This window comes from Vigna radiata, chromosome 8 (genome assembly GCF_000741045.1).
Source record: "Vigna radiata var. radiata cultivar VC1973A chromosome 8, Vradiata_ver6, whole genome shotgun sequence".
NCBI classification, from domain to species: domain Eukaryota; kingdom Viridiplantae; phylum Streptophyta; class Magnoliopsida; order Fabales; family Fabaceae; genus Vigna; species Vigna radiata.
In genome coordinates, this window is record NC_028358.1 from 30,275,097 (window position 1) to 30,302,424 (window position 27,328).

Below are 27,328 nucleotides of genomic sequence, written 5' to 3' on the forward strand. Positions count from 1 at the left end.
CAGGGACCAAAACGAATTTTCCCAACCAAAATTGGGACTTAACCAACATTAAATATACAAAAAGATGGGTTTTCGAACAGTATTTCACTGTCATTTATTAATAGCTATTAATAAATGCTACCATCTATCTTCTTGTTTGAATAGTTAGTATATTTAAGTGAGCAACTCAATTATTATTAGGACATACATATGTTTACTTTTGGATCTTGTGTTTAGTAGAAAAAAAAAATGGACATGTCGAATAAAAGGCATTTATAAAAAATTTTTTGACACCTTTCTAAGAGAAATTTACATCAGTTACTTTTGTTAGGAGTGGGAAGTGTGTTGGTTACATAATAGTTGATGATGTTAAATCACTGTTTCTTAAAAGTTAAAGTTTTTTTTTTTAATTTATGTGTCACATTTAAGCGTTTCCACATTTGTATTTTAATAGTTTTTAAAATTTATAAATAATTTGATATTTATTTAAATATTGTAATTTAAAAGTTATAAAATACATTTTCTTAAAAATATAAGATATTTTTATTTTGCAAACTTAATTTCAATTATGACAAATTCTATTTAGATTAATATTTTAAACATAAAAATTCAATTAAAATTTAAATGAAAATATGCATTCATTAAAGTAAAAAGATAAGGTGAAAAGAATAAGTGAGAAATCAAAATACTTCCTATTTTAATTGGGGTTTGATAAAAGAATCTCAATACTTATTACGGATTTAGACAACCCGATACTTATGTTTCTTCCTAGAGGTTATTAATTATAAAATCTCTTTCAAAATTAAAATTTATTGTACGACCCATCCTCTAAGTAGGTTGGCTAATGAGTATTCCCAGGCTTGGAAAATCAACTCAAGCAATGTTGACAAACATGAAACAAATTTTATACAAGGCTTAATACTTCTTTTAACCTTATATAAGGTTTAATATTTCTTTTGGTCTCTTGAAAGAGGGATTGTGTTCAAAATAGTTCTACCTTTTTTGAAAAGCAACAACTGGTCTCAATTTTTGAAAAAATTGTTCAAATTAATCATTTTCACTAACGACATAAAAAATGTAACGTTGGAGCTGCCTCCCTAAACTAAAGTTGATGAGTGTTAAGTAATTGCATGACACTAATAGGTTTATTGATGTGTAAAATTTAAATTAGGAAAAAAAAATTGAATCTAACCCAGTTATTCATGCGATGAGTGTCCCTCTCCCTTCCCAACCTAGTTAATAGAGCATTGCATATCTTCGTTATCTTTTAGGTAAGCTTAAAGGCATCAGGGAAAATTCCATACTCACACAGCTTGGTAACCAACCCCACAATTTCATTATCAGTAAAGCTTCTTTCATGATGCTCTTGCTTCCCCAACACCCCAAAAACAACTTCTCCTGTGAAATCATCGGGAGGAAAATCAAAATCTCGTTCAAGCATTTCGTCAGTCACGTGGAGGGCATCAACCATCTTATCTGAATCAATTATCTTCTCCTTTAACCTCTCAAACATACATCTCAAAACCACTACTTTGGGAGGGCGCAGAGACTATGCTCTTCCAGTAGCAACATTGTTCTTCCAATGTTTCTTAAGAAACCAAAAGTAATTAAGCCTCCACCATACTTTTTGTTCTGTGTTTTCTCTAATGGCACAGGTATTGATGAATATTATTTCTGCACTCTCGGGAACACTCACAACTTCACTGTAACTGGCTTTTTTCATTATAGAAAGAACAATCTCCATATCATTAACGTTCATTTGACATCCATAAGTCTCGTGATATATTCGACCAGTGGGAGGAACTTCAGCATCTGGCACAAGGCTACCAAAAAAAAAAAAACAAATAACGAGTAAATAGATTTCATCCCTAAACCCCAATCCATCCAATCTAAAATTTGCAATTCTGCAAAGATGATAAGGGACAAAAATTACGTCTTTCCCATGAACATTCTCATGTCATTCTTCCCCAAGTGACGACTAGTAATATTAAAAATGAAAAAAAAATTGTCTTTTCATTCAATTCATCAAAACTGAAGTGAATCCGAAATACCCATCAAACAAAATAAAATAAAATTCCTGTAATAATAATGTTTGGAAGGTGTGTTGGAGGTGTGGGTGTGGGTTTTGCTCTTATGATAGCACCGATTTACTCGGCAGAGATTTCCTCTGCATCATCCAGGGGTTTTCTAACGGTCTTTGTCAGAGCTTTGTATCGACATTGACATCTTACTTGGCTACGTATCGAACTTCTTCTTGGCAAAATCATCGGAACTTTTGGAAGAAGAGTCAACCTCTTGCTGGAGACGGAGGAGCTTTGATTGCACCAACATTGTTTGGAAATATTATGGCGTCGGGGGCCAAACACGGAAGAGTCTAGTTAAGGTTAAGGTTTGGGTTCCTCCACGTTTAACCACGTTATTTATATTGTTTTCCAAAATTTTAACCTCAGACAACCACACAATCACATGTAATAGACACGTCATTCTCTTCTGTCCAGGGTGTTAAAAAATTAACGTCATAATAAAAAAGGATTAACCTGAACAGTTTTTTCACAAGTTAAGATCAATTGTTACGTTTTTTTAAAAGATATAACCATTTTGAACACAACTTCTCATACTAGAACCAGAAAAGATATTAAACCTTTATATAATTAATAATTGGCGTGGTCTACCGATGTCCTAACCCTCCTTCATTATTATATTTTAAAATAAATTTCATAACGAGTGCTTAACTCTTTGTTTTTTCTTTTAATAAATCTCATAGTTAGATATGAGCAATATTTTATTTACTTATTTTCTTTTAAATAAATAAATATCATAATTAGAGACTACATCATCCTTGTCAATTATTTTTTAAAATAAATATTATAGTTAAAGATCCTATTAATTATGTCAGAAATAATATTTAAATAAACATAAAAATATAAAAAAAACAATGACAATATAAATTAAAATAAGAAATAAATAAATATCGTGAAAATAATAAATATAAAGATAATAATTTTGTTTGGATATAACAAAATAAATATAAAATATTAACTAAAAATACAGAGATAAATAACAAATTATAAAATAAAAACAAATAAAAATCAAAATAAAATTAAAAATAATAAACACAAAAAGTGAAAAAAACTAAAAATAAAAACACAACCTAAATTCAAATCAGGCAGGATCTACACAGCAATCAAAAGCTAGAAAGGTTTTAATCGTACTTCAAAGTGCGTTAAAGCTTCGAGTTTCCTCTCTCAGCGATCATCCAGAAATTCAAATATGCAGAATCAGTTACACAATACGCACAACTGAGACGAACATCCAACACTGCTGTCCTTACTCGTGAACCAGTGAGAAGAAACCGCTCAGCATGGTGTTAATGTTGCCACCTTAGAGTTGCATAGGTTTGACCTCTCTTGGTTACATATTCAAAATACAGTTGAGGGAAGACCCAACAGAGAATTTTGTTAATAACTTTCCAATACCATATTCTCCATTGCTTCCAAAACAAGAGTGGACCAAAAATCATACCATGGCCAAATATCAGTCCCACTTCCACACTAATAAAATTCCACTCAATGGTAGAAACTGTTGTTTTGTGTTCTTGTAACACCCCTGGCTCTGGCTCTGTACCATCTAGTTCTTCTGTCAATGGAGGACCGTAGAGCCCATCATTTCCTTGAAAGGAAGAAGCTGGAAATGACTGAAGTTGGGTGCCTGTTGGGATCTTTCCAACCAAATGATTAAAGGAGAGGTCCAGGAATGATAAGAAGGATAATGTTGCAAGTTCTGTGGGAATATTTCCTTCCAGTAAGTTGTTTGATAAGTCTAAGGACTCAAGCTCTTTCAGATTTCTAATTGATTGTGGAATTTTTCCAGAAAAAGCATTATTTGACATGTTAAGTGTATGGAGTGCCTTAAACTCAAATAAGTCATTTGGTATTTCCCCTTCAAAATGGTTGGATGAGAAGTCGATCGAAGTGAAGACAGTTAGAATCTTAATCAGATCCATCCGTTGACCTTTTATTGTAACTGTCACTGAGTCACGATAATATATATATTGAAGAAGCTGATATTGGATATGTTTGGATTCAGCTTGGTTTTCATGAGACATCATTGCCTCCCACCTTGTGAAGGAGTTTCCAGGTAGCTTTCCAGTGAAATTGTTGATTGCCAGATCCACTATTTGAAGCATATACCATGTACCGTTGGTCTTTGGACATCCAATGTGACCATGCAAATTATTTTCTCGTAAGACTAAGACCCGGAGTGTGGATATGTTCTTCAACAAACACGGAAAGCCATCCATAATCTTGTTGTTTCCAAGGTCCAACACTTCTAATGAAGTACAATTTGAAAGAGATTTTGGAATCTTTCCATCTAGTTTGTTGTTATGGAGATCCAGAGTCCTTAGAAAACAAGCATCTGAAAACGTATCTGGGATAGGGCCCGTGAGTTTGTTCTTTCTCAGATTTAATACCCCAAGGCTCTCGTTCATTGCCATTAAACATGATGGAATTGTTCCAGAAATGTTATTATTCGAAAGATCAAGAACGTGAAGACTTGCAGCATTGCAGAGGGAATCAGGGATACTGCCACTCAAAGTATTGTTTGAGAGAGAGAGAAAGAATGTGGAAAGCAGGTGATTACCAAAGTCTTGTGGAATAACAGAGTTAAATTTGTTGCTTGAGAAATCCAAATAGATCGCATTTTCAAGAACAGTAGGTATTGGCCCCTGAAGTTTATTATCATGAAGATCAAGGATAACAAACTTGGAAGAAAAATTCTTCAAAGGTCCTCCCAAATGAGTCAACAAATTATGAGAAATATTAAGGCTTTCAAGATCCTGTAGTTTCCAAATCCAGCTGGGTACTATTCCTTGGATATGGTTATCCGAAAGATCTAGAGAGGCGATTCTGGAGTGATTTCTCAAGAAATCAGGGAAAGATTTCAAGTTGCAGGATGCCAACTTTAGATTGTGAATGCTGGGAAAGTAAGATGGCTCGGCATTTGTAACATTCACATCGACTAATAAGTTGTTGTATGAAAGATCTAATGTGGTTAAATTTCTGAGCTCTGAAAGCTTATCTAGATTCATAGTCCCATTTAACTTGTTTGAAGAAAGTATTAGGATATTGAGTCTACTGAGTTGGTATATAGATGTTGGAAGAGACCCTGATAGATGATTGCTACCTAAATCGAGTATTATTAATTTAGAAGAAGACTCATTTGTGAATTCATCTAGTTGACCAAACTGATTATGGGAAAGCATAATTTTTTGCAGCTGTGGGAGTGTAAAAAGAGAAGAAGGAATGCTCCCACTAATCGAGTTATAACCCAAATCAATGCTAACTAGATTGTTCAGTCCTTCAAAGTGAGAAGATGATGGAACTGCACCACTCAAACCATTATTAGAAAGGTCTAAGTAGGTAAGTTTGTCGACCTTTTCAAATGATGGAATTCGACCTGTGAAGTTGTTATATGACAAGTCCAGGTAACTGAGTTCTGTGAGGTTTGACAGTGAATTGGGAAGCGCTCCGCTAAATCGACAATATGAAAAATCCAATTCAGTTAAGTTCTTCATGTTCCCAATAGAGTTTGGAAATGCTCCAGAGAAGCTTGTGTCACTTACTCTTAAGGTCTGAAGAGATCCTTGAGGGAAGTCTGGAAAGAAACCTTGGAGATTGTTGTTTAAAGATATGTCAACAACTGACAATGTTACAATCTTGAAGATATTCTGAGGAAATGTTCCAGTCAACTGACAAGAAGAAAGACTTAGGATGGTCAGAAATTTCAAATAGGCAAATGTTTCTGGCACTGTTGATGATAAATTGTTCCCATCAAGAACAATTACGGATAGATTCTCAAGTCTTGCCAGAGAAGAATACAGGGGTCCTGAGAGATTACACCGTGCCATGCTAACTTCTTGTAGGTCATGCAGTGACATCAAAGCGTTGGACCATTCATGTCCTGCAGCTGATATACTTACGCCATCCAAATACAGTTGCCTAATACTGGTTAGATTTCGGACAAGCTTTCGTAGATTTGGGTTCCCCAGGTTCAGCTCTTGTTCAGTTGAACAGAGAAGAGAAGAGAGATCAAGAGTAACCAACCTTGTCATTTGAGAAATCTCTATTGGAATCTGACCCAGAAAGCCCGCACATGACAAATTCAGATAAGTCAAATTTTCCAACTTGTTAAATCCAAATGGAATGACCGAACTGAAATTATTAAAAGCCAAATTCAATTTGTGGAGATGTTGAAGACTGAAAAGGCTACTTGAATTGCCAAAACCACCGGTGATTAATTCTCCACTGAGGTCAAGAGAAGTAACGTGTCCCTCCTTATCACAAGATACCCCTATCCAGCCGCAACAATCATTAGATGGATTCCATGACTTTACTTTGGTGCTGCTTTCAAAGGAGAAGGTGAGGTTGTTTTTGAGCTGGAGCAGCAACGACCTCTGATCATCATGACAAAGGCCAGAAACCACAAAGAGGTCGTTACAGAGGCACAGCCAAAACAATGGCATCGCCAGAAGTGGTGAGACTAGCCCAGTTCTCATTGTAGATGATAATTAAGATGATGACACCTACTCCCACAGACAGAAGTTTCAATTTAATTTAAAGCTTGTTTGTTATGTTTAAAGTATCGCAACTTCCTTGAAAAGTCTATGGTCAATGTTGGCTTTCATTAGGACCCACCCATCCTCACCCAGACGGAATGTCCAGTTTCGCCTTTTGAATTTTCGCGTATCCAAATAACACCATTTCTTAGAAAGATAGAACTAAATAAAAATATGTATAATACATTTCTTTCTAAACTGGGTATCCCTGAAACTCAAGAAGCTGAATAAGATTGAAAGATTTGGAGGTTCTTGAGCCTCAACTTACCAAGCGTGCAATTAATCATGTCCCATACAAGTGGGATTACGCCTTTTACCAGTGAAAACTTTAACGGAACATTAATGTAGTGTTCGCTTGAACAGAATTTACTATTTAGAAATGAATGCGAGTAATGAAATACAAGACGGGTCGTGTTCGGTTGAGAGGAAAAGCAAAGACGGGTGAAGACGGATTTGTGGGATATCATGGTTTTTCATCACCCGCAATAGGAAAGAGATTTGAAGGGATTGTTATTTAAATGTCACATGTACCCTCAACCTATTATACAATTCTTGATGTGTATACCTATTTAATATAGAAAATTGATTCGCAAAACTACAACGATTCCAAGAAGTTAAAATTAAAAAGTGCAGACGTGAAGAAGAATAGCTGATTATGCTTTTACTACTGCTACTGTAGGTGCCCTGAGGTATTTGCGCAACTAGTGCTCAAAGTGTAATTTGTTCGGTTACTTCCATTGACAACGAAGAGCAACGCCAGTTTCTTCTATTGACGACGAAGAGCAACACTTGAGGTTAGTATTGCAGTATCTTGTTTGTTCAATTTTCTTGTATTTTTATGACTTGTAGGGTTGTAGACGACGACGAAGAAGGAGTTGATACTAATGCAGAAAGAGTTTTAGACGTCGGTTAATTTGGACTTTTAACGTCACATCTGTTAATGAGACGTCGGGCAGGCTATAACTGACGTCTATGTAGATGTCGGATTTGTAAATAACAGACGTCCACGTAGACGTCGGATGTAGTTACAATAGACATTTATATAGACGTCTGACGTATCCAGATGCGACGTCTATAGGCCCTAGAACGCTTTGTTCACTATAACTCATTGTACGTATGTTTTTGCACTGACAGGCGTCTGTAGACGTCGGACCTGGCATTAATTGACGTCTACAGGGTATTTTCTTTTTTAAAAGTAATAATTCATTTTTTCAATAAAACCACACCTGAAAAATAGAAAATTGTCCCAGAACAATTTTTTATTATATATATTTGCGTTTCGACTAAAGAAAGGTCTACTTAATCTAAAAAACAATCAATACCAAAACTATGAAAGTATAAACTTAAACTAAACCTAAGTAATATTCAACAACAAATATAAGTCTTCCTAGTTCTAGTTTTGCAGAAGATAAGTTGTCCACTCTTGCCTTAACTGCTTTATTGTGTCATCTGGTATAGGAGATAAATTGTTGAAGCGCTGCAAAATTAAGAAAGATTCATTATGGTTTGATATAAATTCAAAGATTAATTTGATTTGTAATGTTTTGAAGGTAAGCATGATTACCTCATTCTAGTCATTTGTAATGTCAGCTTGAATGATGGGCTTAATCCAAGACATCACATAGAAGCCACATTCCCATGAATCTAGCATCTAGTTACACTAAAATGACAAACTAAACATAGTCAAGAATTAAGATCATTTAATAACATAGTAAATGAATTAAAACTATAAATGCACTCAACCTTTGGATATAGGACTTGATGTAGCTGACCTCGAGATTTACCTATTCCTCTATTTACATTAGAAACACAAACTAATATTAATATAACTATCAAATCATAGAAGATTAAGGTCAACATGAATTTCAAAGTCTTTTTTGGCAAAACACTTACGTTTGAAGCATGTTTCTCATATCATTTTTCATCTTCCTGTGCAGCGAACATAACAATACAAGTATACATTGTTTGGGAATGAGGACCAACAACTGCCAGTGAGTCCTGTTTGGAACATCATAAATAGTTAGTAAACTAATTAAGTAAACTTCAATTAACTTTTACATAAAACAACACATACCCATCAATGTATGGTACAAGGTATACGTCTCTGTTTGACTCAGCCATCCATGTTTGCAAATATTTTTTTTTGCTTTCAACTGTGTTACCAGAACGTTGAATGGTCTGAGGTTCAACAAATCCGTAAATGGAAGACCGACCTTGGTATACAATGACTGTGTCCATGTACCTATAACAACAAAGTTAAGTTGTTAGAAACTATTAATCTAAATAAAACTATTATTGTAGATAAAATTAACTATCTTACATGCACCATAGTTGAATAATGGAAATATTCAACATCATGTCTCCTACAATGATCTTGGGTACATCATTGAATGTGATATATACTGGCATATGGGCGGGGAAACCAAATACTCTTAAATCTCAGTATATTTGTATTGATCCTTTGTTGAACCTGGAAATTCTTGAAATTAGTTTTGCTATAGGATCATCCTCTGCTTCAGCCATGTCATCATCTTCAGGTATTGGTGCCTCATGCTTCGGCTGCTTCTGAGGATGTGTGAACTAAAGATAAGAATTTCAAAGTTATCAATAAATATTTTTAAATGAAAATATACAATTACTAATGATTAAAATATTATACATGTGGTGTAGCATTGTGTGTGATGATCAATGCTCTAGGCCAGGCTATAAAAGTTCCTACGGCCTACCCCACAAACTGAACTTCCGGAGTGGGTACAGACACCTGAGCCTGGGGATCCTGAACCTCATCAATCATGACATGCACGTGCTGGGTTAATACGAGAACACCATGAATAGTCTGGCCTCCCTCAACTACTCGTCCGACAGCCACAATGCGTGGCAGAACCCCATCAACCAACATCTCATACTGACCATTGTACTCAATAGGTTCTACAGTGGAGCAGGATCCTCTAGTGCTGACACCAGGTGGTGTGGGAGCTTTAGTGGGCAACCCCATGGAGCCCTGCATCATGGATTGCAGCTTCTCTTCAAGCGCTTTTTGTATTTATTTTTGTTCTTGTAGCTGCTCCATGAATTGGTCCTCCATGTTTCTCATGCTTTGGTGAAGTCTTTCCTCCCACTAAAGATCCATCTGCCTCAGTGCCTCCTGATTTGTTGATTGAGTGGTTTTTTGTGTAGGGCCAAAGTAGTCACGAAGACCAATCGCCCTAAGAACTCCACGTACACATCCTGGGTGCTCTGATTTTCCAATGGTCGTTGTTAGAATGTCGTCCCTACCTTGGGTAGTAAATGTTCCCTGTGCCTGCTGCTCAACCAACTCATCCTCCAAATTAAAAAAGAAATTGTTACTTAAAAGACATGCTATGATAAATACAAGATCAAACAATGTTTACAATTTCAACTTACAATTCTTTGTGAGATCAATGCAACTGAGGCAGATGTCATGTTCCCATTTGATTTCGTCCGAGCAGCCTTCCACAGCTCGTACCTAGTAGGTGGAGGTGCAAGGTCCAGGGACTCAAGCCCCAACTCATCCGCTCGAGTTTTTTTAATTTTCTTCTCAAGTTTCGCATAACCACCTTGTGATAACAAGTGTGCTGCATCATTTAGCCTTTGCCTTTCTTTGGTGGCTAACCTTTTACCCTGTAAATCCATGTATATTCATAACTATAAAATCATAATAAACTCCTTTTAAGACGTTGTACATGTTAAGATAAATACCTTCCATTCCTCACTCTCTCTAGATGCACGAAACTGCATCCACTCTTCCTCTGTGAAGGAATAATGCTCACTTGGATTCATATGTTGTCTGTCTCCAAACACATACAAACGTGTCAGCCTTGTCTTGAAATCCCTCCATCTCTTCAATATATGCGATAACACTTTCTTTCTCATCTGAAGTGTGTTTGGAACACCATAATTTAGTTGTTTAAAACAAAGAACATGTTAATGACATAATAAAATCAAAGAAATAAGTATATGAAATTTCTTTTAAGTAAATATACATGAAGATCTTGCCATAAGAGGTTCTTCTCGACCTTTGGGACATCATCCCAAGTTGCATGAAGGATAGAAACATGGCTTTTTTCTAACTTACCTAGATAACTATTATACCTATCAGCATTTGGCCCTGATGCCACACCTGATCTGGGGTCAATCTCAACATGTCTCCTCTGCCCATCAACGCGTCCAGATGTCACCTCTGGTAATCATGTCACGCCTCGTGTATGTCTGGTCTGTCTTGATGCTAAGTTTGAGGTCGACATACTGAAAAAAATATACATGGTTAGTACTAATTCAAATATGCATCCGAATAAAACTACATATAAAGTCATAAAAAAAAAGCACGTAACTAATTAAGATATTGTTTTCTCCTAGATCCCTTCATTGTGATCACTACGAATTGCATAGATGTCATCGGCAATGTCATCAACTGAGTCTTCAATGGGCCTTGATGCGGCAAATGTTGTCTCAAGTATATCAAGAGATTCTTCATACCCGTGCATGTTTTTTCCTTCCAAAACCACTGACCATTTTTTATTCGCTGGACCACTTACGTGGAATATTTTCCTTGCTTGACTAGTCATAATAAATGGTTCATCAGTGTAATTCATCTTATTAAGATCTACCAATGTGAAACCAGAGTCATCTATCATGACACCAGAATTTATATCAACCCATTTACACTTGAAAACTGGGACTCTAAACCTGACAAAATCCACCTCCCATATTTCTTGTATTATTCCAAAATAACTCATTGATGCAATGATTGGATTTTTGTCTTTAGAAGTAGAAAAGTGCACAACCTCAGCTTGTAGTGTAACCCCACTATTTTGAACTCTACTTTTGTCATCTTCTTTCTTTGTCTGAAAAGAAATATTGTTTATATAATACCCACCATATGTAATGACATCTGTGTTCGGCCCACGAGATAACCTCAGTAGAGTTTCAGAAACATGTGGAGTCCCATAAATCTTTTTCTTAAACCATTTTAAGAAGGTTTTAACATGTTCATTAAGATGCCATTTTTCACTCAGTCTCGGGTGTGATGCCTTTATTTCATTAACGTGTTCAGAAATGTAAGGAATCACATCGTCATTGTTATTTAAGATGTACAATGAGCTTGATCAACTTCTTTTCTACTAACACTTTGAATCCTCACACCACGAACACCCTTACCTTTACATTTTCCTTCATGTCTGCTCTTGGGAAGACCCACTAGTTCACAACTTGGCATATAACTTGAACAAAATTCAATGGCTTCTTTTGCAACGTATCGCTCTATGATTGAAGCTTCTGGTCGATATTGATTCTTGACATATCCCTTTAAGATCTTCATGTATCTTTCAACAGGGTACATCCACCTTAAAAAAACCGGCCCACATATTCGAATTTCTTGGGCTAGTTGAACAATCAGATGAACCATGATATCAAAAAAAGGTGGAAAATACATCTCCAATTCACATAGTAGTCTTATTCCTTCATTTTCCAATTGATCTAAACCTCGAGGGTCAACAACTTTCTTGCAAATAGCATTAAAGAACAAATTCAAACGTGTGAGAATACCCCTAACAGAAGGAGGTAATATGCCTCGAATAACAACTGGTAACAATTGTTGCATCAATACATGAAAATCGTGAGACTTTAAACCAACTAACTTGAGCTCTTACATAGAAACAAGGTTACTAATATTTGAAGAATAACCTTGTGGAACCTTCACACTTCTTAAAGAGTTACAAAAACTTTGTTTTTCTTTTTTAGGAAGAGTGTGACAGGATGGGGGTAGATAGGTGCGTCTTCCTATTGCCTGTGGATGTAACTTAGATCAGATTCCCATTTCAACTAAATCTTGTCGTGCTTTTATTCCGTCTTTGCTCTTCCCTTTCACATTTAATAAAGTGTCGATGACACTGTCACAAATATTTTTTTCAACGTGCACCACATCAATACAATGTCTAACCTCAAGTTTACACCAGTATGGAAGATTAAAAAATATTGATCGTTTCTTCCAAATGTGTTTTGCAAAGGTACTTTTATGATGTTTCCCGAACACAAATTCAATGTTTCTTCATTGTACCCCTCTTCACCATTCTAGGGTATAGACACAACCTCATCTTTAGCACTTCTAGTGAATGCTTTTTTTTCAATCTACGATAAGGGTGATTGCGAGGAAGGAATTTCTGATGTCTTGTATATACCGTCTTCTTACCATGCTTCAATTAAAGGTAACTAGTGTTTTCTTCACAAATCAGACATGCAAAATGACCTTTAACACTACAACCGCTCAAGTTTCCATAGGCTGGGAAATCATTTATAGTGCAAAACAACATTGCATGCAACCGGAAATTTTCTTCAACATCTGAATTGAACATTCGACACCTTCTTCCCACAACATTTTTAAATCATCAATTAAAGGTTTCAAGTAAACATCAATGTCATTGCCAGGTTGTCTAGGACCCGATATCATCATGGACAACATCACATATTTTCTCTTCATGCATAACAAAGGAGAAAGATTGTATATCATCAACATATCTGGCCATGAACTATGTATGCTACTTAAGTTCCCATAAGGATTCATACCATCAGTTGCAAGTGCAAGTCTTAAGTTTCTTGGATCTGCACCAAATTCTGGAAATGTTTCATCGATCTTCTTCCATTATGGTGAATCAGTTGGGTGTCGAAGAAGATTATCGCACTTTATTCCGACAACGTGCCATTTAAGGTTCTTTGCATCTTCTTTAACATAGAACATACGTTTCAACCTAGGTATTGTAGGCAAATACCACATCACCTTAGCAGGTGCACCATCATTACTTTCATCAGCAGTGTTTCTGTCAGATTTCTTTTTAAAACGGGATAAACCACATGTTGGACAATAATTTAGCGAAGCAAACTCCTTTATGTACAAAACACAATCATTGGGACAAGCATGTAGCTTTTGATATTCAAGACCCGTTGGAAACTTTGTGAAACTTTTATCGGTCCATCTGTTCCTTGCTTTTAAACTGAACAACTTCAAAGTTGCAGACAAACGTGTAAAGTTCGAGCAAGCAGCCTGGGTACAATGGTTGCTCTGAATCATTTATAAGAGAATCATACAAATTAGCTCTTCCAAAGTTATCTTCACCAACATCACGTATCATGTCCTCTAAATGAGCACTCATCTCTTCTTCAACATAATTTGTTCCTCGTGACGTGGTAGGCTGGTCCAGAACTTCTCCATACCAAGTCCAAATGGTATAAGTTCTCATTATGCCGAACATGAATAGATGGTTATATAAATTGCCTAAGTCTTGCCGTATTTGATTTAGGCAACGAACACAAGGACAAAAATATGTCTCATTCACAGACTTTGCATTTTCTTGAACATATTGCAAGAACATCGAAACACCTTTCTCATATTCTTCAGATATGTGATGTTCATTCATCCAGTTTCAATCCATACTATGTTCGTAACATACTTCATCAGTTTCAATTTTTTAACTCTCACAAGGTTAGGCCCTACCCATTCAGAAAAATTATATTTCATAAATTGCTAAGACAATTGCAAAGAAGTCTATATCATAAATTTGATACGATTTCGGCAGCATTTCGCATTGGTCTCTGAAATACACGAAATGAGAGTAGTCAAGGATGACCAAGATCAAATATGCATCCGGAGAACAACGCAAATACTGAACCAAAATTTCATCAATCTTATGCATAAACTCCAACGTACATGTTATAGCAAATTTATTAAAAATAATTTTCCTAAACTGTCCAATCGGACAATTCAAAATTTAATACAAACGATTAAAAGATTAATCGTTTGTGTTAAATTTCAAACGGGAACTAAGTTTCACTCAATGAGGAAGAAGACGATGAATAGTTTAACTACTCGCGGGTTCGCGTTGGAAGTTTAAGAGGCTATAGAAGTTGGGTCAAAGGGGAACTGACGTCTATAATCATATAGACATCGGATCTCTCATTGACGTCTTTATGATTTAAAAATTAATATTCGCGCGGATTATAGTTGTCGATTACTGGGGCAATGACATCTAATTGAAACTCTTCACCTACCTGTCAGGCCTATAGACGTCAGTTAGGAGGGGCCCCAACGTCTATATTCGAATATAGACGTCAGTTGGGAAAGGGTCCAACATCTATACTGCGGAAGAGTAATGATTATTCACCTACCTGCGGGAGTGTGACAAACCTAGACAATGCAGAAAGCCTAACTTGGAGAAGCTCCTTTCCAGCATTGCAGGCTTTGTAGGCATTGCAGAGAGCTTCATTCCATGGTTCTTAAAGCAGTCCACGAACCTGGTGAAGGAGATAGTGGAGAAGGAGACCAACCTGGACAATGAATAAAAGAGTGTATGATCTCCCGTGCATGCATTGGAGTCGATGTAGGTGGGTGAAAGATGAGCACCCCTAACCCTTTTATTCTCTCATTTTTCTTCTTCCTTTCCAATGTCTTAGGCATGCCATCATTGAGGAATTAACAGAGTTTGGAGCAGCCATTCATGTTTGCTCACGGAAGCAAGATAATATTGATAAATGTTTGAAAGATTGGAAAAAGACGGGATTCAACGTCATTGGTTCAGTCTGTGATGTCAAACATAACAACAAACGTCTCAAGCTCATGGAAACTGTTTCCTCAATCTTCCAGGGAATTCTGAAAGTTTTCAAAATCTGAAAGTGCAACAAGTTTTCTCAACCTCATATGGTTTTCTTAACTTTGTGATCAGAGTGAGCCATTGCTTGACTGCTATAGTAGAAGTAGACACTTTCGGTTTTTGTACTAAAATGGGCAAATTTGACGAGGATATTATGGAAATAGGAAAATTTGCCATAAATTACGTAAATGGGGAAGTCGTGGGGGGGGGTGCACGACTTCTAAAGAAGAAGTCGTGCAGGGGGGCACGACTTCACACTGTTCACATGAACAGTAGTGAAGTGTGTGTAATGGGCAAAAAGTCCCTGGTAATCGATTACGAGCCATTGGTAATCGATTACCAGAGTAATTTAATTGTTGAACAACATTTTTATGAGGTGATTTAGAAATTTTTATTATGTTTTATGTGTTAGACAAAGAAGATATTGTCCTTACAATTTATTTAATAAAAGAAGGAAATTAAAATGTAGAATAGAATTTGATATGAAATATTAAAAGTACTAGATTTATTATTGATTGAATTACAAAATTAACTATTGACGAAAAGGACAATTTCCCCTATGATGACCTTCGTTGCGGCAGTAAGAGCATTTTTTCGGCTGATCTGGAGTGGATTGATCCATCTCATTAGGAATCCTTTTTGTAGACGGTTTTCCTAATGCCTTGCGTCGCATATGAGGATATGGTATGAAGTTTGGACCTCTATACGCAGACCAATAATCTTCATTTTGGATTGGGTGAAATTGTACTTCGTATGCCTTGTAAATGTTATTAAGGCTATACACTGGATCGATTACTTGGGTTAGTGGTATATGCNAANTTGCNCAAANNGCAATGACATGATGACATGGGAGACGAGTAGCTTGGAAGTGACCACAATCACACCACCATTCATTTAGCCTGACCTTATAGGAAATTGGATGTGGGCGATATTGGTGAGGTGTTGAAATTTCTTGAACATCAAATTCTGAATTTTCACGGTTGTAGCGATGAACATGACAAAATGTTGATTGTTGTTGACTTTTCCTAATAATGTCGGCGATTTCTTCAGGAAATTGGTGGCCTGTTAGTCCTCGTTCAAGAAACCATGATTGTGTCCTCTCAAATGTTGTTTTGATGAGTGCACAAATTGGTAATGAACGTGCTCCCTTTAAAACAGAGTTCATGCACTCAGGAAAATTAGTGGTCATATGTCCACATCTTCTCCCTCCATCAAAAGCTTGAGACCATTTATTTAATGGAATTTTATCTATCCAAGCAACTTGTTGTGGGTAATGGTGTCTTAGTGCAGTAAGTTTTGCCGTAACAGTAGGTTGCTTGACCTCGTAAGCTGTACGGATGTAGTAATTTTGTACAGTTATGTTAACTGAATATAAACAGTAAATTGGTAGGAAAAAAATATAGTAGTACCTAAATTGATGAATTGCTTTTTGAGTTCGTGATTTTTGAATTTTTTGTTGAAGTTGGAGGCTAGATGACGTATGCAATAAACAGAGTTCAAACCATCTTCTTCCCAACCAACTTCTTCTGATCTTAAAGCGGATAAGATACCCTTTCCTCTGTCAGTGATGATGCAAATATTTGGTTGAGGGCAAACATGTTCTCGAAGTAGTTGAAAGAACCATATCATGGTCTCCTTTGTCTCACCTTCTACAATTGCAAATGCTACTGGAAAAAGATTTCTATTGCCATCCTGACTCATGGCGGTGAGCAAAGTTCCATGATATTTTCCCGTTAGAAATGTCCCATCGACTTGGAGAATGGGTTTACAATATTTGAATCCTTGTATGCAAGGACCGAAAGACCAAAAAACTCTTTCCATAATGTAGCAATTATTGTCTGTTTGTCCATCAATCTCCACTGGAGAACCAGTGCACTGTAATATTGTACCAGGGTTTGCTTCCTTCACCGCGTGCAACCACCTCGGTAGATGGTTATAAGACTCTTCCCAATCACCAAACTCCATAGCAAGAGCCTTTTGCTTTGCGATCCAAGCTATTCTGTATGACACGGAATATCCGAATCGAGCTTTAATATCTGCAATCAAACTTTTGATGGGAATGGAGGGGTTTGTGTGGACAAAATTTGATACAATTGCGGCAATGTGAGTACTATCAAGATTTGTATGATCTTGAGATAGTATGTTTGAGAAACAGGTATGTTGGCCCTCAATATTTTTGATATCCCAGTATTTACGGACTTTGATATAGCCTACCCTCAATCGCCATTGACAGTCGTTGTGGTATTCTAGACATCGAATAACATAGATGTTAGGCTTGGATTCAACAAAGTTGTATTTGTAACCGTTGGTGATGTGATATTCTTTGATTGCAGCAACAGTTTCCTCCTTTCATTGGAATTGCATACGCTCATGCAGTTCTAGAATGACATGCTGAGATGACTGTGTCATTTGATCGTCATCATCGTGTTCATCGCGAAGTAAGTTATCCATTTCATCATCTGTGCTGAAATCATCAAAATTATCTAGTATCAAAGGTTCTTCTTCATCAATGTTTTGTGATGACGAAGGTGCTCTGAAGTTCCACGATGCCATTACGTAATGAAATATGTTGAGTAATGCTGTGAAGATGGAAGGCAAAGTAGTGAAGATGGAATGGTCTGAAGATGAAATATATTAGTCATGCAAGTAGCCAAGTACTGGTTTTTCTTGGAACCATGACCTATGTTTAGGTTTGCATGCATTTCGCATGCATGGTTGCAGGCATGCATATTAAATCTTGGGCAGTGATCTTTCATTTCTACACAGAATGGAAATGATTTGATTTGGTGAAGGTTATGTTGGTTGATGTGTACAAGTTATGTATTTAATATTTTTTCATATCATTTAACCAAATAAATCATTAATATTACAAAACAAACTCATAAATAATTCCAAAAATTATTTTTTAAATTTCAAAAAATAAAGTATGTGTGTTTTACATGTTGGATAATTTTCTAATTAATTTTTTTGATTCTAAACAATTTTTTACAATTTTTACAATTAAATTGATTTTTTTATTATTTTTAAATTATTTTTTATTATACTAAAATTATTTAAATTAAAAAAAATGGAAAAAGTGAAGTTGGGGGGTGCACGACTTCAACTATGGAAGTCGTGCCCCCCTCACAACTTCACTTTTTCCATTTTTTTTAATCTAAATCATTTTAATTAAGTTAAAATTAATTTAAAAATCATAAAAAATTGCAATAAAACTCTAAATTATTTTATATTTATTATAAGTATTTTATTATAATAAAAAAATTCATTAAAACAATTAATGTATTCTAAAATATTGTATATAAATTATGTACAACTTAAATAATTAATTAGGTGTGTGTAGTACTTTGTAGGTTTCCTATTCATGTGGCATGCGTCTGTGTCTCCTCTGTGTTATCCGTGCAATAATAATTTCATTTCACAACTTTTATTATTCTCACCTAACATTATTGATGAACCGACAATAATGGTGCACCCATTCACGTGAAAGAATTTGCTCCATAAATTCATGTGCGAGTAACCTTTGCATTTGCACCAGCAAAACCATTCTTTTCCAGAGAAAGAATTGCATCTTTTTTCGTTACGCAAAAAATATTCCATATGGCTTTTGCACGTCATCTTCCCGTTGATATGTCTCTTTTGCGTCTTCAAGACAACCACGTTGTTAAGGCAATTTGGGAAGGAAGTGAAAGAGTTCTTCGACCGAGAAGACATGCATTATGGATAGCGAAGCATGTCGATGAACTAGATGAAAGAGTGATCAACATACTACAAGCAGTCAGATTTAACCATATTTTGAAAGTCTCAAATATGGAAATAAATCACGTCCTAGTGACTGCTTTAGTGGAAAGGTGGAGAATTGAGACTCATACTTTCCACTTGCCTCTTGGGGAAAGTACAGTAACATTGGAAGACGTTGCATTGCAACTAGGGCTTCCGATTGAAGGTCATGTTGTCACTGGCATCAGCAGTGGACCTCTGACATTATTTTGACAGCAACTACTAGGACATGTTCCACCGGAAAATACTATCAGAGGTAGTAGAATAAAATTGTCCTGGCTGAATAATACATTTCGCCAGTTACCTCATGACGCCCCCGATGAGGTAGTGGAACAATACGCTAGAGCGTACATGTTGTTGATAATTGGCAGCATACTAATGCCAGATACTTCTGCAAGCATGGTACATTTGATGTATCTACCACTTTTAGCTGACTTGCAGATGGTGGCAAACTATAGTTGGGCATCTGCAGTTTTGTCCTGTTTATACTGTGCCCTTGATCATGGTACAAGAGTTGATCAAGACAATATCGGCGGCTGCATGATATTGTTATAGTGCTGGGCATGGGAAAGAATAACATGTATTGCTTCGCAAATACATGAGGTCACTCAGGATGACATTTATGGCGGTGTTGTTTTTCCACTGCTGAAAAGATGGTGTCGAACAACACAATATATTTTTCACGACACCACAACTTGACAACAATTTCGTCAGAAATTGGATGACCTTAACAAGTATTCTAAATTTCAATATTTCGACCCAAATATACCATAAATTATTTTCTAACCAATTATTAAAATATTTCAGTTCCTATGGACTCCCTACCGATGTGATGAAATTCGTCACATGATTTCAGTCCAACTGCCCCCCACTTCTCGAGCAGTTGTGCCTCTTATATGTTTCTCAATTGTAGAATTTCACCACTCAGACCGTGTTATGCACCAATTTAGATTTCAACAACTTGTCCCACAACCACCGATGAATTTGGACGACATACATAAAGAGGATATGAGAGGACGAGCAGACTGGGATGGGCAAGAACACCATAAACAATGGATTGGTTTATGGAATGACCGTCAAAATCGTATCTTTATCGGTGTTCCATTCCACAGAAATGGTCACTTGTGTGACGATTCTGAGTATATGTAGTGGTACATAGGTCATAAAATCCATTATTTAGCTCCAATTGAAGATGACTCATCGGACGAAGAGGTTAAACTATATTCGTATTTTTTCATTATGTAATGTTTATTATTTCCTGCAAAACTAACCTCAATATTCTTTTCAACAGTATGGCTTGGATCAACAACAACATTTTAAAGCACCGTCTGCATATCGTTCATCACCACCGTAAGACGTCCCACAAAGGTCTTCCTTTGACCACCTGCAATATCCATATCCAACTCAGTATCCTCAAGGTGGACACTCTTATGGTTATTATTCACCATCAACACCACACAATGCAGGTCCGTCAACATTTACTGCAGGTCCTTCGCATCATTTTGGAACGTCTGCAATGACTCCACCGTCTGCATACGAACACGCTTCTTCATCACAAAACGTTTATCAGCCGACAATGGATTTCCAAAACGAACAATATTCCATTGAAAGAGAAGACGAAGGTACGCAGTCTCCGCAACCACAAAGGCGAGGGCAGCGCCAAAGAAGAAGACCAACTTTTGGGACTAGAGGACATAGATAAACCTTAACTTTAATTGTATTTTATCATCTATCATGTATTTTTAACAAATAATAAAAATTTATTCTCATAAGAATATTGTGTAACTTTCAACTAAGAATATTGTGTCATAGAAATTTATTCTCATAAGAATATTGTCTAACTTTCAACTAAGAATATTTTTTTCATAAATTTTTTTTTCATAACAATATTTTCTCTCCAAAAGCAGTTTAAATTTCCACACTATAAATACCACCATACCAATACAAACTCACAACATACAACCTCATACCATACATTGATTCCTGTTCTTATTTCTTTGTACTTCATCCCTTTTAAAAAAAATAACATGTACATTGATGATGTTTATGGCATGAACGCGACATCCAGGGAAAACATATATAACTCATACCTTGTTGCCTTATTTCAAGACGGTGAAATTAGGAATAGGAATGCTGGGGTTGAGTTTATATGTGAACATCCAAAATTGTTTCGCATCTCATACGACTGCACCCACAAATTCCTTAAGGAAAAAGTTTGCATAACATCTGACAAACCCACTAAGACAACCATCAACAACTTGTACTTCTGTCGACCCACAATTCAAGTTGATCAAACAATCTCCTATGAAGCCGTTAAGTTGCGATCAGATGAAGATGTCACACAAATGATAACATGTAAGTCTCACTTTCCTGTTAACCCAGTAATAGAAATTTATGTTACATGGGTAAGATCTCCGGACAAAATCATGGGTCATACGATTCCAACAAATGCATCATCTTCATCTGCAGCTCCAACAAATGACATTCCAAACTCACCGACAATAATTTATTTCGGAGGTCAACTTAAAGGTGTTGGAATCATAGAAAGTCGGTCTGGTTACGGGCTCGAATTCCGATCAGATGCAAAAGTCACCACCTCAATCAATCATAATATCTCATTCAATGAACTCCATTCTTAAATAAGTGAAATTGTGCAGTGTGGAGATAGAAGAGTTGTCACCTATATCGACTATCGTCGTCCAGTCAAGGTACGTAACAACCATCTAATTCATGATACAGGTTCCATAAAATGTGATAATGATATTGCACAGATGATTGGACGTTGGCAAAAAGCACAAACTATTGATTGGTCTGTTAAACGTCCAAACACATCTCAGTATATTGAACTATTCGTCCAAACAATAGATATACATCCTCCAACTAAATCTGAGCACTACGAGGATCTTAAAGATTAGACTTACATGAACGAAGACAGACAAACAAGAACAAGATTCATATACCCTTTACGTCAATGGTAATCTGTAATGTTTAACAATCTTTCCATTACTTTATACTATTTATAAGTCCTTATTTTTGCCACGTGTTTCTAACATTGCCCAGGCTAGTGAGGAAGATGTTATATTATTGTGGATTATAATGACCGGGAAGTAGATAAACTGGACCCATCTCATCTTATATAGGATGAAGAAGGTTTTGAAGCCAAATGCTCCTTTACCATATGCATTTTTTATCACTTGTAATATGGAACATTTTGAAATTCCATTGGATGATGAAATTCATGGCCCGCGGATCAGGCAAATGAGGATATCGCAAACATCACTAGAATCCTTTGGATTTCACAAAAATCATAACGGCATATGGGTTCACAGAATTCCTCCTCTTCCTTCTCCTCAACGCCACAATGAAGCACCTCCTGGACAATAACCACCACTACCGGCCATTCTTCACCACCAAACTTCTTCAAATGATGACTTGATGAGGGGGATCAATGATCTCAGAACATTTGTGGCGGACAACTTCAACACATTGAATGAAAGAGTTGAACAGCTCGAGCTCAACATGGGAGACCGCTTCGATACATTGGACACTCGAGTTGATCATTTTGGTCCACATGGTGGACCTTCCTCCTAGATAGTTACCAGTATTATTGTGTTTATTTTTAGTTTTTATCGTTATGTAATGCATTTTGAATTCAATAAAATACTTCAAATTTCATTTTTGTGTTTGTCTTCTGCTTTCCCGTTGTAATTTCATTCAATAAAAAATGACTCTACCGAAACATAACGATACATCACAATGTCATAAAAAAAATTAAATATTGACACATATATAACTTATACATATATAACCTCTAATTATACTCTACAACACAAATAAAATGACTCAAACACTCTGGTAATCGATTATCACTGCATTGTAATCGATTACCAGGGACCTTTTGCCCATTACACACACTGGTAAGTGATTACCAGGGCTGTTACTACATAAAAACCTACTGGTAATCGATTACAGGGGGGTCTATAATCGATTACCAGGCCCTTTTTTGCCTACAAAGCTGAAGTCGTGCAGGGGGGCACGATTTTACCACGTTGTAATCGATTACCAGGCCCAGAAGTCGTTTTTGGGGTGCACGACTTCACTACTGTTCATGTGAACAGTAGTGAAATCGTGTCCCCCTACATGACTTCTTCTTTAGAAGTCATGCACTCCACGACTTTTCATTTTGCCCATTTTGGTAATATTCGAGGCAAATTTGCCTACCGGAGTGAAAAAACCAGACACTTTTTGTCTGATATCAAGTCATATCGCTAGCCATTACCAACTTAATCCTTGAGTAAATCTGTTCTAGCACTTTATATTTGATGAAGATTCACTGTCTGATTTCATTGACCATTACCTACCATTCCGTCTCTCACTTCCAAACATCCAATCATATTAGAGGTTTTAAAGCATGTGCTTGTGCTTGTGAACAGGATCTTAATGCACCTAATGAGGAAAACAATGCACCTCTTCATTAGGCGTGTCGCAATGGGCATGTTGAGGTAAATAATGTGTTCGTTCAATGACATAGAACTCATGGTTTTCTTTAACATATGGAGTGGCTTTCAGGTTGTCAAGAAACTAATCTTAGCAGGAGCTAATGTCCGTGTTTTAAACAGGTTTGTTTTACCGTAGCCTCAAGAATTTTAAGATGTGCAGTGAGTTTCTTATAAGACAAAAATTAGACGTAGTTTCTTAAATGCTTCTGATGTTCTTTAATTAGAGTTGGAGGCTTATATCAACAATCTGCCTAATAAAGATTTATAAGAAAGTTTAATGTAGGTTCTCAAATTAAAATTTCAATTTCCATTGTAGAACAAAGTTCCTAAATTAAGTACGACGCTCATTCTGACATCCCAATTATACAGAAAAGCATACCTAATCAAGACGTCATCATATATAATAATTGAAAGCAGTTAGAGTATACTAGAGACAATTAGCATTACATTCATCCTTAAGCAGTACAAGAATTTAGGAACTTGGATAAATATAGTTCTCCTAAAAAGGATAGGAATTTAAAACTTTAAACATAACAAATAAAGTTCTTCAAAATATCTAAGACTAAGAAAAGTAAAGTCTAATGAACTAGACAGCGACATTTCCATCTCCATTAAGAGTTGTTCCCAAGGTATCCTCCACGCCATCTGCTCTCATCCAAGTGGATGATCATCGCAAGGAAAATAGAAGCAAACATGGCACAAACACAAGCAAATGCAAGGGTGAGCTAATTATATCAAAAGCATGCAAATACATCAACATATACATATCAGATTTAACTTAAGTAAAATACATACAAGTAAGACAATTTATAACATAGACCCTAGCATGTTATATTCTAGACTTGACTCGTCCAGACTTTAGAATGATAGTCGAGTTATGACGGGTCGTGCACCCGTGGTGGCTTGTGATACTTAGGCTCCCCCGCCTTGGGCTCCCCCGCCCTGCCACACTCACGAGGTTAGTCTGTTCCGCGTCCTGGAGCATGATGGAAGCCTCCAAGATTAAGACCTCCTGCTACTCCTCACCACATGGTTCAACCCTCTCTACGTGAGAGGAAAGACCATTGGAGCGTCAAGAAGACCCCCAAGACTGAGCTCCTACTTTCATTCTAAAACACTAAGAATCTCACTGAAAGATTTCACAATTAAACCACCACCCTTGAAACCATGTTTATTTCTTTCCCAATTCATATACCTTTATGATCACATACTTTTGATACCACCATAACCATTTATAGTGTCGTGCAATCAACTTTAAATCACGCTTCATAAGAAATCAACAATATCGTACTTACATAACTAAACGGAAACTCGAATGTAATAAACATTCTTAATACAATAACAAAACAATTAATATTATTAAACTAGTGACAAGTCAACCACAACCTCCAAAAATAGTCAACCAAAATAAGATGTAAGAGGTATATATACTACATACAACCCCTTTCTAATAACTAACACCCAAAACTACTAAGATAAATTAAATAATATATATATATAACCTAAGTGGACCCCTCCTCCCCTTTTCTCCAACAACTTTTACGTACATCACCAACCCTTACTCTTACTTTTCTTTTCCTATGTGGGACCTACACCATTCCATGGCTATAATATAAAATATTAAAATAAACACTTCCTATTTCTACTATTCACGTGGAAACCAAACCTTTAACCGTAGAAAAGTTAACTTTCTTCTCCTATTTTTCTCTCTTCAACTACTCTCTCTTTCTTCATTTTATTTTTACTCACTAAACAATTACTCTCACCTCATGAAAGATACCCTCACTTCTCTCACCTAATCCTTCACGCACACACCTTTATTATATATTCCCTCACAACCCCATTCTATCTTCCTCTGCAACTATTTATATCTTCTACTACACCCAATTCTAACTTATATTATTTTTATTATTCAATAACTCCAAGGTGGGACCATGCCTTCTCTCTCCTTTTTTTTTATTTATTCATAATATATACACTTTTCTTACTCCTTTCTCACTAAAACAACGCTCACAATGTGCCCATGCACAACCTCCATTTTCAATTTATGATTTTCTCACTCAATATTCTACTTCACATACACAAGTAATAATTAAACCATCCCCTCCCCTGCAGATCACTCTTGCCTCTCCATCACATGCCGAAGCTTCACCCCTTTCTCTCATTTATTTCGGTCATACACACACAACCCCAAATAACTATTACATTCACTCTCTTTTTATTTAATCTTCTACTGCAACTCCAACTCTATCTACTGTTTTCCCTCCCCTTAGATTCACCTAGGTTTCTTCTCTAGACAACTTCATTCTCTATTCCCCTATGTTCACATTCAACAATACTATTGTGTTGTCTTAGGTTCGTAAAACCCCTGCACAAACCTTCTTCACAGCATATTCTTCTTCATGCAACTACTTCATAATTTGAACTCTTCTTCACAATAAACCTACAACCCTTTCACCCGTTCTTGCTCTATTCTACTTGTCTCTAATTCGTTCCTCCCATTTTGCTACTTCCATGAACCCTTCTCATTGTGCATCCAGGACGTCAAACAACCCCATTCAATACATATTTCACAAGCTGAAAATACACGAGCAGAGCACGAATACATCCATACATATATATATATATATATATATATATATATATATATATATATATATATATAAACAGCAAATCATCGTACACAACAATAATTCTAGGTTACTCCCCTTACACATATACCCATTCACATAATTTACATGTATAATTACAGTATCATAACGCATAGCACTCAAACACAAAATGTGACATTTAAGACAAACAAAAATACTGTTTCAAAAATCAACTCACACACGTATCAAACAAACCATTTAAATATATAATCAGCTCCCCTTACCTCTATGATCTTCACAGTACAGCTCAATAGAAAAATTCCCTAATCGTACCTCCACACAGAGGCAACTCCACAGTATCTATAAGCCACCAAAATGGTGTAGAGTAAAGCCCTTAGAGCTTGAAAAGATAAGGAAAAAGAGTAAAACCCTAGGGTGCAGAGAATGGGAAAATTACCTTATCAATTGAGATATGCGAAACTAATCGGAGGAATTGAAAGCCCTCGACTTTGGGAACGTAGGAGCACCACCTATTTGACAAAGCAACGGTGGAAATTTGAGAAAGGGGTACAGAGAAAGTGAAGCAAGGTTAGAGAGAAGGTAAAGAAAATAAGAAATTTGAGTTCTAGAGAGAGAAGGGGGTTTGGCTAATGAAATCTGATTTTCTGAAAAGCCCCCACCAAGGTCAAATTGTCCCTAGTCTTATGAGCCTGGCCTCCCATAAGGCCCAATAGCTTTTAATTTAATTTTTTTTTCCAGGCTCTTACACTCATGTACGGACAACACATAAAATAAATTTGAGATGCCTTACGGATTACTTGCTTGCTATTTGACTTCTTGGCTATCTTGCACACAAGTTATTTGATAAAATGGTGTGTGATGCTGTCAAAGTGCTTAATATAGATGCAACATAACCCGACTCTTATACATCCAACAAATAAAAATAATAATAATAATAATTATTATTATTATTATTATTATTATTATTATAATACAATTTATTTTCATCTTAAAAATTAATTTATTTTTTTTCTTATAATAATTTTTACAATTATATGTAATATTAACAATTATCAAATACAAACTATTTTACAAAATGTATTAAATTTAAAAATAATTTCATTTTACTAAATTATAATTTTTTTTACATTTTTAAAATTAATTCTAATAATTAATATTAATTTTTTACTTTTTATAAACTATTTT

At 35.9% G+C, this 27,328-nt stretch overlaps 2 protein-coding genes and 1 long non-coding RNA gene across 3 annotated transcripts; all 3 read right to left on the bottom strand.

The window, feature by feature from the left end:
• Nucleotides 1-3,299: 3,299 nt before the first annotated feature.
• On the bottom strand, nt 3,300-6,552 carry LOC106770508 (receptor-like protein 12). The gene has a single exon (XM_022785042.1). The coding sequence runs from the start codon at nt 6,533-6,535 to the stop codon at nt 3,347-3,349; it is 3,189 nt and encodes a 1,062-aa protein (XP_022640763.1). The 5' UTR covers nt 6,536-6,552; the 3' UTR covers nt 3,300-3,346.
• Nucleotides 6,553-15,787: 9,235 nt separating this feature from the next.
• LOC106770509 lies at nt 15,788-17,808 on the bottom strand. Its single transcript, XM_022784811.1, has 3 exons — nt 17,622-17,808; nt 16,665-17,501; nt 15,788-16,620 (listed from the first exon to the last, which is right to left on the bottom strand). The coding sequence occupies exons 1-3, from the start codon at nt 17,806-17,808 to the stop codon at nt 15,788-15,790; spliced, it is 1,857 nt and encodes a 618-aa protein (XP_022640532.1).
• A 6,105-nt stretch (nt 17,809-23,913) lies between these two features.
• Nucleotides 23,914-26,769, bottom strand: LOC111242355. The gene is made up of 3 exons (XR_002669229.1): nt 26,580-26,769; nt 26,407-26,482; nt 23,914-24,176 (listed from the first exon to the last, which is right to left on the bottom strand). It is a non-coding gene; the product is annotated as an uncharacterized LOC111242355 (long non-coding RNA).
• Nucleotides 26,770-27,328: the final 559 nt, after the last annotated feature.